The 14,158-nt window shown below is 39.1% G+C and overlaps 1 protein-coding gene across 6 annotated transcripts in view; it reads right to left on the reverse strand.

The window, feature by feature from the left end:
- Nucleotides 1-218: 218 nt before the first annotated feature.
- LOC146593040 (tRNA selenocysteine 1-associated protein 1-like) overlaps nucleotides 219-14,158 on the reverse strand; it is a 14,816-nt gene continuing 876 nt past the window's right edge. The window contains exons 2-11 of one of the 6 annotated variants that reach the window (XM_085310080.1): nucleotides 13,446-13,602; nucleotides 11,858-11,931; nucleotides 10,773-10,849; nucleotides 10,553-10,698; nucleotides 9,868-9,999; nucleotides 8,854-8,973; nucleotides 6,537-6,732; nucleotides 5,953-5,998; nucleotides 5,032-5,200; nucleotides 219-1,813 (exon numbers count right to left, since the gene is read on the reverse strand). In XM_085310080.1, the coding sequence (XP_085166206.1) occupies nucleotides 5,064-5,200; nucleotides 5,953-5,998; nucleotides 6,537-6,732; nucleotides 8,854-8,973; nucleotides 9,868-9,999; nucleotides 10,553-10,698; nucleotides 10,773-10,802 (807 nt within the window). In that variant the 5' untranslated portion in view covers nucleotides 10,803-10,849; nucleotides 11,858-11,931; nucleotides 13,446-13,602 and the 3' untranslated portion in view covers nucleotides 219-1,813; nucleotides 5,032-5,063. Of the gene's footprint in view, nucleotides 1,814-2,829; nucleotides 5,201-5,952; nucleotides 5,999-6,536; nucleotides 6,733-8,853; nucleotides 8,974-9,867; nucleotides 10,000-10,552; nucleotides 10,699-10,772; nucleotides 10,850-11,857; nucleotides 11,932-13,445; nucleotides 13,603-13,705; nucleotides 13,810-14,158 lie in introns of those variants that run through there. The other 5 variants (XM_085310079.1, XM_085310083.1, XM_085310081.1 and 2 more) reach the window with 5 other exon arrangements.

Genomic DNA, 14,158 nt, shown 5'->3' on the forward strand with positions numbered 1-14,158 from the left:
CCCGCGCGCCGCGCTGCTGCTCCGGCCGCGGCGGGCGGCGAGGCTCCAGCAGCAGGAGGCGCAGCTACGGGCGTTACCGCAGCATCCCGCGGCACCCTCCGCTTTTAACGTCGTTCATTTTCGGCTAACAGGCAGCAGGCGGAAAAGGTGAGCCCCAACCCAGCTTCCTCCACCTCAGAACCAGAGGGGCTTCCAGTACAAATCAGGAAAACGTGAAGTGTTTTAGTTCATCACATATTTTTATGCTACTGAAAATTGAAAGTTGAGAAAGCGCAGCGGCTCTGTGTCTTACTTGGTGCGCTGCTGGCACRCTTAGGTGGTGCACTCCCGTGATGGAGCTGAGCAGTGGATCTCAACCACCCAATGTGAAAGTCAGGAAGTGTTCATCACCCCAAATGCAACACAGTGCAGTAACAAATGTTTTCACGCACATTGATGCAGCAAAGAGACTACGATCACTGAGTCTATCATAGATATTCAACAATGAAAGACAGAGCCATAATACAGTACTTCACAACCCCTTTCACCCATCTGCACAAAAAATAAAAGCAGTCATCACAACACACACCCGAAGAAAGCTTATCAAACTCAAGGGTTTAAGGAAACTCACACCAGTAAAAGCAGTTCTGAAGGCCTCAAGAAAAGCAACTCAGCAGCAGCAGAGTCCTTGCTTTTAGGAGGAATCTTGGGATTTTCGCACCATGAAGTCTTTGCTTCTTGTTTCATACTGGAATTTTTAACCTCGTTGGTATCTTCCCAACTGTCTGGATTTGCCATCTCTCAGTCCACCGATTAGTCTTTAGTCCTGCCTTCATGGACATCTAAATGAGGTGATCATTTCTGAAATCCCAATAGAGTGGAATTACCTTCTAGCTATTTCTCCCAATAAAATGGACCTTCGGAACTTGTCTCCTCTTCTCCTCTACCAGCCTAGCTAAAATTTTATGTCTCCCGGGATGGTTTATACCAGCCAAGACAAGGAACACATTTAGAAGGCACCTATAAGAACTACCTCATCTCTTTAAGCTGCTAGTGTTCACATTTGCACACCAATTCTAGCAGAAAGCTCTATTTCCATAACACACATGTAGAAAAAAAATCAATATAATCAAAAAAGATTTACATCAGTATTATCAATAAAATACAAAKAAGGTAACATTTTAGCCTGAATTTGTCATTGTTTTGGCCAAGGAATCAATTATTGTGAGTTCCATCAGGACAAAAAGAATCCATTATGGGAAAAATAAGCTTCACAAGGGGATATAAATTATGCCTTTTAATAATGATCACTTATCAGTAGTAATGCCAACTTCTGAAAGCGTATTTGCGTAAAGAGTTGACTAAAATTACTCCTATATTGGACACTCTTAAGTGATGGTCTATTTTAAAATTAAGATTCTCTTTCTGATGTATGCTAAGCATATTAAGACAATCTGAAACAACATCTTCTCTTCCAGATGAGTTGCAAAGGCAGCTATACTACAACTTTTCTCTGTAAATTCATCTGCTATTTTATTTACTTCCTTTACTTACATTTTACTTACTTTGAACAATTTTTTATATAGAGACATGCCCTTAAGGACACTTATGACTCAGAAATGCTCATAGCTGTACTCAAACAAACATCTATTAACATGAGTCACTGAAGTTAAATATGCATTGTTAAAAGTACACCAAAACGGAAGGCARATGCAAAAAAGAAATCCAGCGGAATGAGAGGGATCATCAGCATTAGATGAATCTTCCCTGTGAGTTAGATCTGCAAGTTTACTTTGAGGTAGTGCTAGAAAGAAGCTGTTGGTCCAAGAGCATCCTGCAAAAAGAAACAGTCATGGCTTAAGTAACACTTTAACCTTTTTGGCCTGTTTCTTTTTCCCTGCTCACAACTGTGGGATCAGTAGCCCCTCACTCCATTGTACTAAAGCCATTCTTTTCAGAGAAGGAATAGGTAATGTTAAAACTATTCCAGGAAAAAAGCTAGCAAAACTTAAGTAAAGGCACTATCGTAACTATGCAGAATGAAGAAGCTTTATGAAACTATTACTTGATATTCTTACAAAAAAAAACCTTCATTAAGCTTAGGAAAAAAAAAACACCTTTCAGTTGGATAAAATGGAAACAAAAAAGAACCAGAGAAAGTGAAATATGGTGGTGTGGAAAAGGTTTCCTTTAATTTTTTTTTTGTCTTTTTTGTTGTGTTTTGTTTTTGTTTTTTAAGAAAGCTCCCACTGCAATCACATCTTTGTAAAACTGATGGCAGACACCCCTACAATGTGTTCAGGTCTTTGTATAGCCAGCTAACATGTTGGTAATTGTAAAACAACTGCAAGCTTACTCAGTAGAAAGTCTCAGCAATGCATTCCAACAGTTCTAATGAGAACACTTCTTCCTGTATTTGGGGTTTATAGGTAATAGCAGTACAGGAAGAAACTTTGCATTCAGGATGCTTCTGTAGTCAAAAACCTGCACTATGAACAGTGTTACTCCCTAAACCCTGCAACACTCCTAATCCTATGCACACACTCCTGACTGCAAAAGAGGATTGGCTAGTACATCTCAGCAGAGGCAAAAAAAARRGGGGGGGGGAGTGCCTACAGAACTATTCTGGAACAGCATCACAAAGGCTACAACCCACATATGCAACTTTTTTTTTCTCTCCTTCCCCTTTTAAGTTGACTGCAAGACAGTATACCCTCCACATTCCTCAGGTTTAGAGAGGAACTAGTAGCCCAATCTTTCACTGAATTTACAAAACTAGTATTTCCCTTACACAGGTAATTTACATTCCAGAACAGAAGGTGCATGCATATTTCAAAACAGTCTCCAATGTAGTGTGTAGCGACTTTATTAACAAGGGAAAATTGCATGAAGGTAGTAGCTATTGACTAACACTACTGAGGTTCATATAGTGTGGTGCTGTCACTACCACATTGTCAGACTAAGTGAAATCACATAGCTACTTGGGCCCCAAAACATAGCCCCTCATAGTTTACACATTGTGAGCGGAATTCTCAATGGCCAAAATTCAGCACAGACTCTACAGCAATCAGCTAATGTTTCTTGTGGGCCAACACATTCTTATTCTTATCACATTTTTAATCAATAGCACAAAAGATTTCCACAGATCACTTGCTGCAACATAAGTGCAGTGTTAAGTGGTGCTATGCAAGCCACTTCAAGCAGCGTGTAACTCAGGCACAGAGCTGGACACTGCCTGCTATCCTTTCTACGTACCCTTGCTACTCATGTTGACAGTACCTACCAGCTTCAAAATCCTTTGTGTRGTAGGTCAGCTCTTACTACTAAGGTCAAGAACCACAGCTACACACCGAAGTTGCCATCAACATTTCTTCTAAGCTTTGAAAGCTTTCACGCTCCCATTCAAATTCAAGGAGCCCGCATCTTTACAGCTTTACCATCTTTACAGTTCTCCCCTCCCCTACCTCAGCCTCCTAAAACAACTCCCATCTATGGATAACAGGCTACCTCTTTCCCACCCAATCAGGTTCTTTGCTCCATCTATTTTACTTCCACATTCCATTAAATTCTCATAAATATGCTCCCCGCCACCACCAGAGGCTCATCAGTTTGCGTAAGGGAATTGYCCAAATCCCCCTTCCCAGGAACTAGCTCTCCCCAAAGCAAGGCAGCAATTGCTGACATTGTGGTGCTGCTCCCCCTGCCTACATGAGGTTCTCTGCCTTATGGCTGTTCCTACAAGTAACTTCACTGACATTAATAATGTCATTAAAAGGCCAAAGAAATGGATTCCTGCATCTGCTAACAGTTGTTTTAGATTTTCCCCAAAACACACGTCAGTAGCCATGTGACAAGTGTCTTGAGTGGTTCTAGTTGCTTCAACAGCTATTACTTACACTAAATAAATTCTGCTTCCAGCCTAAGTTATTACTACAAATTGTTGAGTAGTGAATACTTTTGCTTGTATACTATTAAGCAGTCTGTGACTACAAAACACTTCATGCCTTTCAAGATGAAGGCAGTTTAGCAGTAAGGAAAGCTATGGTGAGAGGTGGCTGTCTAATGAAGCAGCACTCTGCTCGTTATCATCYCTCTTACTCCAACACTGAAGACTGGCATCCTACTTCAGAAAGATCTTACAACCTTCTCTTAGAAAGAAGACCCCTGATGTTGGCCCACAGAGTCCGAGCAGCAGGAAGACTCAACCAGTTGTGCAACTTATTTACACGAAAGGCACAAGAAGTTGTTAATAGGTTTTCTGTTGTTGGTAGGGGGGGTTATTTTTCCTCCTTTAAATGAGAAAATCATTTCCTCCATGAAGTTTTAGGTTTAAGAATGTTACAGTAGTTTGTTATAAAACATAAGCTGAGAAGGCTATAGGAGGAGGGGCACGAGACTTTAGGGAGAAGTAGTATACTGGGGCATAGATGGTCATCTGAGAACAACCTCAGCTCATGGAATACTTGCAGCTGCGGCACCCCAAAGTTAGCACTTCTTTTTAATAAGCCATACTTGATGGTCAGTTAAAACTACTTTAAGTCTCAACAGTAGCATAGTTAGCTCCAACAGACTACAGAAGGAACAGCAGGCATGAGTGTCCCCATAGCAAACCCTAGAACCATCTCCTGAATATATTTTTATCTAAGTAAGCACATTAAGTGCTTGTAAAAATAATTATCTATGAAACCTCAAAAACTAGAAGAGCTGGGTTTTGTTCATGGCCTGATGCCTATTCCAAGTCAACAACAGATGAAGCACTCCAATTAAATTCTCTAAGCCAGAAGAGAATGTGCTGCACACATGTATGAGTAAAATCCCTTGCTGGCAGGTTTGCAGAAACAAAATTTTATTTACACAGGCAAGTCTATCTTTAGACCCCATTTAACTCTTTACATTTCTAGAATATTTACATGATTTCAAGATGCTCCAAGAGTAGAGTGATGAACAAAAGATTACAGAATCTGTCAAAAGCATAGCAAAAAAAACCCAACTTATCATTGTGCTTTAAAACTTATGATCTATAGTAATGTAGAAGAAATGTAGTTTTAGCACCTTGGTCATAACGGTCATGCTATATAAGACACTTAAATAGCAAAGGGGATGTCAGAAGTGACCGTATCCAGAGGTTGCCAGTGACAATTCATGAGTGAATCATAGAGTTCTTCACTTGTCTCCATAAATTGTCTGTTCATCTCATCAATATCCAAGTGAAGTTGTGGATCTGAAAAATAAAAGCCTGGTCAGTACAAGTATCTGACTTCAGAGAGGCACAAGAGAAACTGAGAAGTAAATGCTGAAGAATATGCTTTAGAGTTGCTTTATCAATTCAATAARTCTGTTTATTCCCCCAAAATTATGACAAACTTGACAATTCCAACTTCAGAATTTTTTGTATTAGAATGCATTATTAAACTGTATTTAAACAAGTTTAAGGATAGTTTAAGCTGTGAGTGTTTTCCCTAAACCTGTTAAGTCATTTCTACTAATGTGTTACACAGGATAAAGTTAAACACTGACAAAAGAAATCTCAGTGGGAAGGACTGTTCCAGAACCTTCCTAGTCAAACAATTAAGTTTGGTACCAAATCTTTAAGCACAGCCTAGATACTCATTTTAGCACAAAGACAAGCTTTTACCTTGGGGTTTTGAAACAGAACTTTGGCCTCTTGATGAATATTTAATAAAAAAATCTGCTTAGCAGAATCAATACAGAGATGACAAGTTTGGAATTAGGAAAGAGACCAAAGGTAGCTTTAAGAGAAAGCTACTGTATTATTGATAATGTCCCATTTTACTTGGCATATAATATAAACAGTATCAACCCCAACTTCTCAGCTACACTCCAGAGATCCTTAGTGCATGAGTTACCTTCTTCAATTTCCAGGACATACCTCAAATAGAAGCTCATTATTTTATATATATATATATATATATATATATATCTCATTATAGAAGTTCAGAAGATCATTATTACCTTCAATTATTAGGTCATCATTGATTTCAGCCATAGCTGAAGTCTCCTGAAACAAGAAAGTGATCATAGAAATTTAAATCATAAGCCATAACACATCAAAAGTACAAAACTACTTTGAACTTATGTGAACATAACCATTGTCATCTCCTAATCCCAAGTTGCTCTCTCCAACTACATGAATAGACAGCTTCTTTACAAAAGAAAACCAGAAGTATAGCTTAGGTTGGAAAGGACCTCTTTGAGGTCATCTCAGATGAGCCAATAAACTTTAAGACCATCTTATACTTTAATTTGCTTGAGGCAAAGCACATCAGAAAGACAACAGGAATATGCATAACAGCATGATTCTGTAGGTCAAAAACATTTGGTATGTGAGCAACATGCAATAATGTGTAACTAACTATAGATGTACTGCTTTAGCACTTAATCACACAAACACCTCAGCAAGAAGCCTGCTATTCTAACCCCCACTCCACATTAAGCAAAAAAAGCATGATTTCAGTTTTAGGTTCTCATTTTTTTGCTCCAATTTACCCAATAACTTGTGGAATTTATTATTTAGAACAAGTTTGTAGTATCTTTACCTCAAAAACAGCTGGAGCCATAACAGCATCTCCTAAAGAGCAGTCTCCAACAGCCTGCATGCTATCATAGGGAGCATAGGAGCTATAGTTGTAGTCAGCATAAGGATCRTAATTCCACTGCGAGTAGTAGTTCTGATAATCTTGGTAATAATCATTATAGTTATATGACTGGTACCGCTGGAATTCTGCTTTCAGCCTGAAACATTAGAAGTTATATACTGTTAGAGTTTGAGAACAGTAAGCTTTAAAATTAGTTCTGAAGTTAAACTGGCAATCTGTTTATGTACTTCAGAATTTAAAAGGAAAAATTTCTTGAAAATAGCCACCTAGGTGACAGTGAGAAAAACCATAGCACAGTGCCTCATGTTTATACAAACACTCTCACCTTAACCTATACCAAAAGTAATTTTCCTGAATTAACTTGAGATCCATGGCACTGTTATCTCTATCCATTTAAAGTATTTTTTATTAGTAGTATAAGCAAGCTGCTGCTAAATCTTTGTGCTCTGCTAAAAACTAATTGACTAAAACCAGGAGGCATTTACGAGCACAGCTGCTTTAAAAGTGAATTCATTCTTAATCAGTCCTTCTATCTTTTGTTTGGTTAATTACTAAATCTTATTTCCAGAAACAAGTGAGCCAAATTAGATTCTGTTTCAGAGGAACATCTGACAGTGCCTGCCAGCATGCAGTGTCCCATGTTTACCCCCACCTTTTCCGCTTTATTCTCCACAAAATATTTTTCAGTAATTGCCAAAGTCTGTCAGGTGAAAGTCTTTTTAAATCATAATCACTGCCATTATCCAGTGGGAAGCCAAATCAGCAGTAAATTTACAAAATACATTGGTTCTTAAGAACCAATCTCCCCCAAAGATATTCTATGAGGCAGTTCCAGACTGACAGCAATCAAGGCACAAATGTTATCTGCAATAAAACTGAGGTATACTGAATAAGGTAAGTTCAGATAATTCAGCTGCACATTCCAAGAGTCCTTTATGTTTATACATTTCTTCACTGATTCAGTAGAAGCAGACCTCCTGTGTTTCCAGCACCCAGGACCTCTGTATCCCCAACAGAAAAGACAGTTTCAAACATGCCTTTTGTCAAGGACACAGATTAAAGGAATTCACAAATAGTTTCCAAATTACATGAGTATTTGTGAAACTACTCTGATGGCTGGAAATTTTGATACTAAGAGAGCACAGAATTCAGCTGTTCAGAAATAGATACAAATTAATGACATGTATTTTACTACAACATTAAGCATATAATTGTTAGAATGCATGTTTAGCTTTACAGTAAAGAGGCATTTTATTATTTTGCTACTGTAGTACAAACAGCTAGATAATGTATCCTCTATGTCTTCTGCTTCTAATTTCTCTCCCCACACACACATTTCTGTAAGGAAGAAAAAACCTCAGAACACTGTCAGCATTGCTCTGGGTAGCAGAAGTGGAGAAACATGCTTCTTCATGACCTATTCTTATTTTCAAACTCATTTAGTCATCAGACCACTTCTGGACAGTGCCCTCTTCAATAAGAGCATTTCCATTCTTAAGTAAAGATGCAACATTTGCAGTATTATACAGAGTAAGGACAGAAAGAGTTTTTATTTCCACTGTTTAACAGAACATACAAGCTAACCTCTTAAATACAAGAGCTTTATACAAACATGTATCCTGCATCAGAGTTTATCAAATTTGGTATCAATTCTGTAACTGGTCAGAGATTGCCTCAAATGACTGACTGAAAGAACTGAGAAGGCAGAGTAAAAAGCCTCTCAAATGATAAAGATACAAACTTTAAACTCCCCACTGCCCCAACTTTGGAAAGCAAAGAATGTTACCAGAACTGTCTGTGTGAAATACCATCTCCTTTGCCCTTTTCTTCCCCCTATACACATGTATTGTTCCAGTTAACGAGTTCCTTCCTCCTCTAGCCTGCTAGGAAACCAGTGTTCTAGCATAGAAAACCTCACTCATACAAAACCCTACATTAACCTGTCATCCCTTCACCTTCTTCATGCCTAAACCCCAAGAATATTTGTGAATGCATTCAACTTTGCTACTATGAGAAACAAGACTGGTCACAGCAACAGCTAAGCCTATGTTCCAAAACCTGGAATCTACCTCTCCCCAACAATCCTGAAAGAGGCAGATGAATCCAGGGAGTCAAAATAATATATGGAACAAAAAAAATGCAGAAGTAGACTGCATCATGTGTACAGTCATTACAGCAAGTAAGACAGACTTTACGAAGGCAGAGCTACAAGAATCTGATTTAGAACTACTGTATCAATGCACAGCTGGTTTGTTACCTTTTAGAAATTCCTATGCTCAGCCGAATTCGTTTTCCCCCCAGACCTGGCGCATTCTGGCAGTCTTGCAGTGCCCTCATCTGATCACCTTGTTCACCAAATCTGACAAAGGCATACCCTCTACAATTTTCAAAAGGGAGAAAACAAAAATTCTAGTATGCGTAACAGTTACAAAACCAATTTGTCTTCTACAAAAAAAATATGATAGTAACTACTAGAGCTTCTGTTACAGAACTCAGCCTCTCCAGCATGTGCACATGCACAGTAAATGTTTTCACCAAATCAAAAACTTGGGCCGGAAGCAAACAGCTTGTGCCTTGGTAACATTAAGATGTAACCAGCTAAGAGCCAGCACAAACAATACGTTCTTCTTAACTGCTTATCTATGTAACTAATCAGATTCTATACTTCTGCATATACAGCAGTATTAACCAACTAGCACTATACAGCACTAACGTTTTTACCTCAAATGTGGTTTTGCTTGAGTGCGCCTATTACAGCCAGTACTATCAGAACAGCAGACTCTCATCCCTGCCTGATTCACTGCACAGCCAGTTTAGCTTCTGCTAAGTTGTATTTACTACTAGTACTAATAGGCTCAGCCCTCCAACCCCATCTACAATTTGCCAGGCCTTATTCTTTTCTTCTGCATGTAAAAATGGGAATTCTTTTGTCTTCAGTATTGCAGTTGACTAAGCAGACACACTGCCATATGTGAGCAGAGCAGCACTGATTTCAATGCACAGCTCTACCCCCTCCCACCTCTTAGGTTTCCTTGCATGCAGGCATGCATGTTTAAATTGAAGTTTATCCTATCAGCTTCCTGAAACTAACCCCAAAGTTTTAAAGCAAAGAAGCTCATACTTCTAAGAGTTAAAGACTGCTATCTGCTCTGCTCTCTCCCTGCCTCAGGGGGGGAAAGAAAAAAGGCGGAAAAAGTTCAGATGTAAGTGCTTATACATTACTTATAGAAGCAGACATACTGATAGCATTTCAAATTTGCTTAAAAGTTACCTGGAATATCCCAGTAGATCCGTTGCTATCTTGCAGTCAATACATGAAGGGTACCTCTTCAGGAAATAGTCATAGAGCTGGAAGTCATCCACTTCTGGGGTGAGCTCCCCAACAAATATTGAATAATCCGGTCTTCAAAAAAAAAAAACTGTTTAGAAACTAACAACAGATTTGGAGACAGATATACAGCAACTTATCACTGGACAAATAAGGAGACAAATGTGACAAAAAATATTAACTGAAAGACTACTGAGGAATGCAGTGATGCAATGCCATGACTCCTGTATAAAGTGCTCAGTTTCTCTGGGTCAATTCTACTGCTTTAGCAAAAAACACACACACCATGCACACACACACTTAATTAGAAGCTGTTTTTTAGAAAGCTCAGCTTTTGCTGTTTGCAAGCAWGAAAAATGAAGGCACACAAGTTCCAAGAAAAGATATTATCTCAAATTACAGTAATAATTCAAAAAAAGCTACCAGCATATTGCACCACTGCTTCTCAGTAACAGTGGTAGAAATTAACTTGCTACAGAAACCTTCATTACTGTATTGCACCTGCAGTATTTGGTGTACAGGCACCAGCGGCACTATTTCAGAATAAAAAAGTTAAACAATGGCATTCACTGCTCACTGTCAATTTAAATGAATGCAGTCAGATCTTCCCATTTCAAAAATACTTTACCTGCTTGAACTACTAACAAACTCTATTCTTCCRGGTTTTATTTTGTTCTTTTTCTTTCGTTTTTTCTGTGGTCCTCTCCACCAGCTATAGGCCTGGAGGCATTCTCTTTTGTTTTTTCCCAAATCCTGCTGGAATAAAAAAAGCACCTTTATAATATTTAGCCTCATTTACATTCCTCCCACCCACTCCCCATCACCACAGGTGATTTCCCCATATTCACCTTGCCCTTGAAAGAAGCCTGGGGTCCCATTTCTCCCTCCGCCTCCCATGAGGGAAAGCAGCCTCTGGGGAAAACGCCTGGCAAAAATAACAGAGCCAAAGGATTGTATGAACAGCCATATTCCCCTGACTTGTCAAGCTGGCTAAAGGACGGACAGCTTCTTCTCGGAATTAGGGAAAAAGCAGTTAGCCCTTTGATGTTGGCCAATCCTAAGTATTAGCTTAAGGACTGGATTGTGCGCAACTTGAGCTCTAAGACTCAAAAGAAACTCTGCAGCAGCTGTTGGAATGATGAAGAGGCAGAGACAAATCATCTCTTGCCTAGAGGGGGATCTCAGCTGTCCCTGTTTTCCCTCACCTACGGATTCTCCTCCTACTATGTGAGATGCCTCTCCCCACTATGCTATAAGTCAACTCTCCCAGGCCAGGAACAATGATGGGACACCAGTTAAMAGAACATAAGGAGAAGGCAGACCAAGAACAGATACTAGCTTGGCTGAGGGAAAGCTCAAACCCAGATGCAAGGCCAGGAAGAAATAGGCGTAAAAAAATGCCTCTTAAAAAAGAGAAAAAACAAAAAACAAAAAGAAACCACCACAAGGTTTAAAAACAAAACAGGACAACTACAAGAAAGAAAGAAGAGGGAGACAACAGCAGTATTAACATAAGTTGCCTCCCTCATTTAAGATTCTGAAGAATGAAGATTTCCAATACAATGCTCCAAAAATAAGAACAGTAGTTTTTAGTAACTTTTACTTACGCAGACTTTAACGTTCTTCTTCTACAACACCTCTACTTACATCTTATATAGAGGGTGTTATGCACAAGATCCATCAGAACTCATGCTCAAATAATCCAAATTGCAAAATTTAGYGTTATGCCCCCAACCTACTCCAGTTGATATGATTAAGCATCCAGAGGACAAACACCAATTACCAAATTACCTGAAGAAATCATAGGATTAAGAGAACGCCCCGATTTGGAGCAAGCTAGCTATTTCAGCTTTACGTTTACTATGAATTCTGAGTGTGGTTTTGGAATCCATTCAAGAACTTCCAACTTGAATTTCTCACCATATGATCTTACCTGGTTCGCCAGGGTTGCAAAGTTGTACGGCTCTCTTGCTTGAGAAAGACAGGTAGTTTATTGCAATCCTTCAGCTGAAAAAATGTTGGGGAAGAGCAAGAAGATAAAGCATCTTTTAACTTTGAGAGGAACTATTTTCACAGATGTTCACTCTGCCTTAAGTTTTGGGGATTATTAATTCAGAACTTAAAAGTTTCTATGTTCTAACTTGTCATTGCCAAAGCATCACCTCATTATGTTTAACAGTCCACTGAAATTGAGGTTCTGCAGATCAAAATACTGCTGTTTCACATCACAGAGTAACCAAGCTTAGAGATAAAAAAGGATGCATGGCAAAAGGGACCAAAATTAGGCAGCATCTTCACATTTTTACTTTTTTATTGTGATGGCCTGCCAAGTTTGCCCATTGTCTGAAGCAGTGGGAAATGAGAGTTCAGGTCACCTGCACCTTACCATTATTTTGTACGTATGTATTCTAGTAAACAAGTGGTGTCCTTTTTGTGGGTTATTTTTTTATTTTTTTTATTTAAGAGATCTAAGATATTTTTAAAACATCACAATAAAACATACAGACCTCAACATGCTTGGTACAACCCCCTAATTCTTCCTGTCTGTGAGCCTAATTAGGTGTTGATTTACTTGTGCTGCAAGTTACACAGCAAAACAAGCAGTGGTTCCTCTTATGTACTGAAGAGCAAGAGGAAGAGAAAGAAGGAGGAGGGCACTATAAGGTGGGCATGATCTTTCTCTGCATGTTTACTTGCACACCTTTTCCRCCTCTTCCATGTATACACACTGTGCTTGCTAACTCACTCAGCTAGTGAGCAGAGCTACTTCTGACAATTATTAAAGTTCTAGATAATTGTCACACCACAGATTTGCTATTTCTTTCAGACAGTCTTTCATTTAAGTCTTTTCCAGGCACACATCCAATACAAATCATTGCAGAAATCTTTCCTTTACAAAGTATTTTGCASCCTCTTTCACATATGTAGCTGTTTACTGACTATTACTATCCTTTTTTCCCCCCTCATCCAATGTTGCTGTTTCACTACTGACATACAATTGTTAAAGTTTTAGCTCCCATTTCCATGTAAATTTTGTAATGTATTATGTACTGACTAGTTAAGTCCACATTCACTTTTAACAGTAATTAGAGTATTTGTAATGCCTTAAAGGGCTGCCCACACAGAGAATCACTTCCGAGAAGTATCCAAAATGGCTGAAGATAAAAATAGCCRAATACTAGAGTAAGAATGTCCATGCACGGTTGTTTTCAGGATAGGATGCCTTTCACCTCCATGTCCATTCTGAAGCCAAGAATTTTTTCAAGGACAAATAAGTCCTTGAATATACACATACACTAGTATGCTTTGCAAATATGAAAACTATGTTTATGATAAAGAATTACGAATAGCTATTTTTCAGTTAAAAGTTGTCATTAAAGTGCCATATCATGATGATTCTCTAATTCTAACCTTATTTTTATTAAAAAGGAAACCACCAATTTCYCCATACTTTAGTATTTAAATTCTAATTTTTAACTTGACAACTACATAATATGTTTAACATTTTTTAAAAAACTTACCACTTGTTCTTTGCGCAGACAGGAGATGCCACACACACAAAGCAACACTATAGCAAGAAGTGATGCAACAGCTTCTTGGTCAGTTATCTGACTTTTAAGCACAACAGCGTTTTTTTGTATTCTTCCTCCTCCTGATCTTGACTGCTTGATCTTTTCACTAAATCAAAAACATTAAGAAATTAGGATCACATGTATTCACATAATAAGACAATAACTGAAATACTATCTTAACTGTAGTTACAGATGAAAATATTTATTACTTCAGGTTAACAGAGCAGCTCCAGAATCCAAACACCTTCTTAATAAGATTTAAAAAGCTGGTCAGATATGTGTGCATTCATTTTATTATTCTGATTCTGCTAGCAAAAATATGCACTTTCGATGCATACTAGGCTAGATAAAGCCATACACGAATAAAGGCACTTGAGGGAAATCAGCTCATCCAGCCTCAGGGAAGAACAAGCCGTCCCCTTCTGGTGCAATTTCGCCGACACCAGGGGCCCCAGCAGCATGGAGAACCGCCTCGGCGCGCTTCCAGGAGACGCAGCGAACTGCCGACAGGCCCAGGCCCAAAACGCGCCGCGCCGTGACGCATTTTTTTATAAGCCACTTAGCCCGGCGGAAGGGCCGCGGCGCAGCGGGAGGCGAGGCCTTCTTCTCCCCTCCCCCACCCCCGGCCCGGCATGCCCCGCCCGCGCCGCGGCCAAACGGGC

The sequence above is a fragment of the Rhea americana genome, unplaced genomic scaffold (assembly GCF_003343005.1).
Source record: "Rhea americana isolate MKP2758 unplaced genomic scaffold, rheAme1 scaffold_31, whole genome shotgun sequence".
Taxonomy (NCBI): domain Eukaryota; kingdom Metazoa; phylum Chordata; class Aves; order Rheiformes; family Rheidae; genus Rhea; species Rhea americana.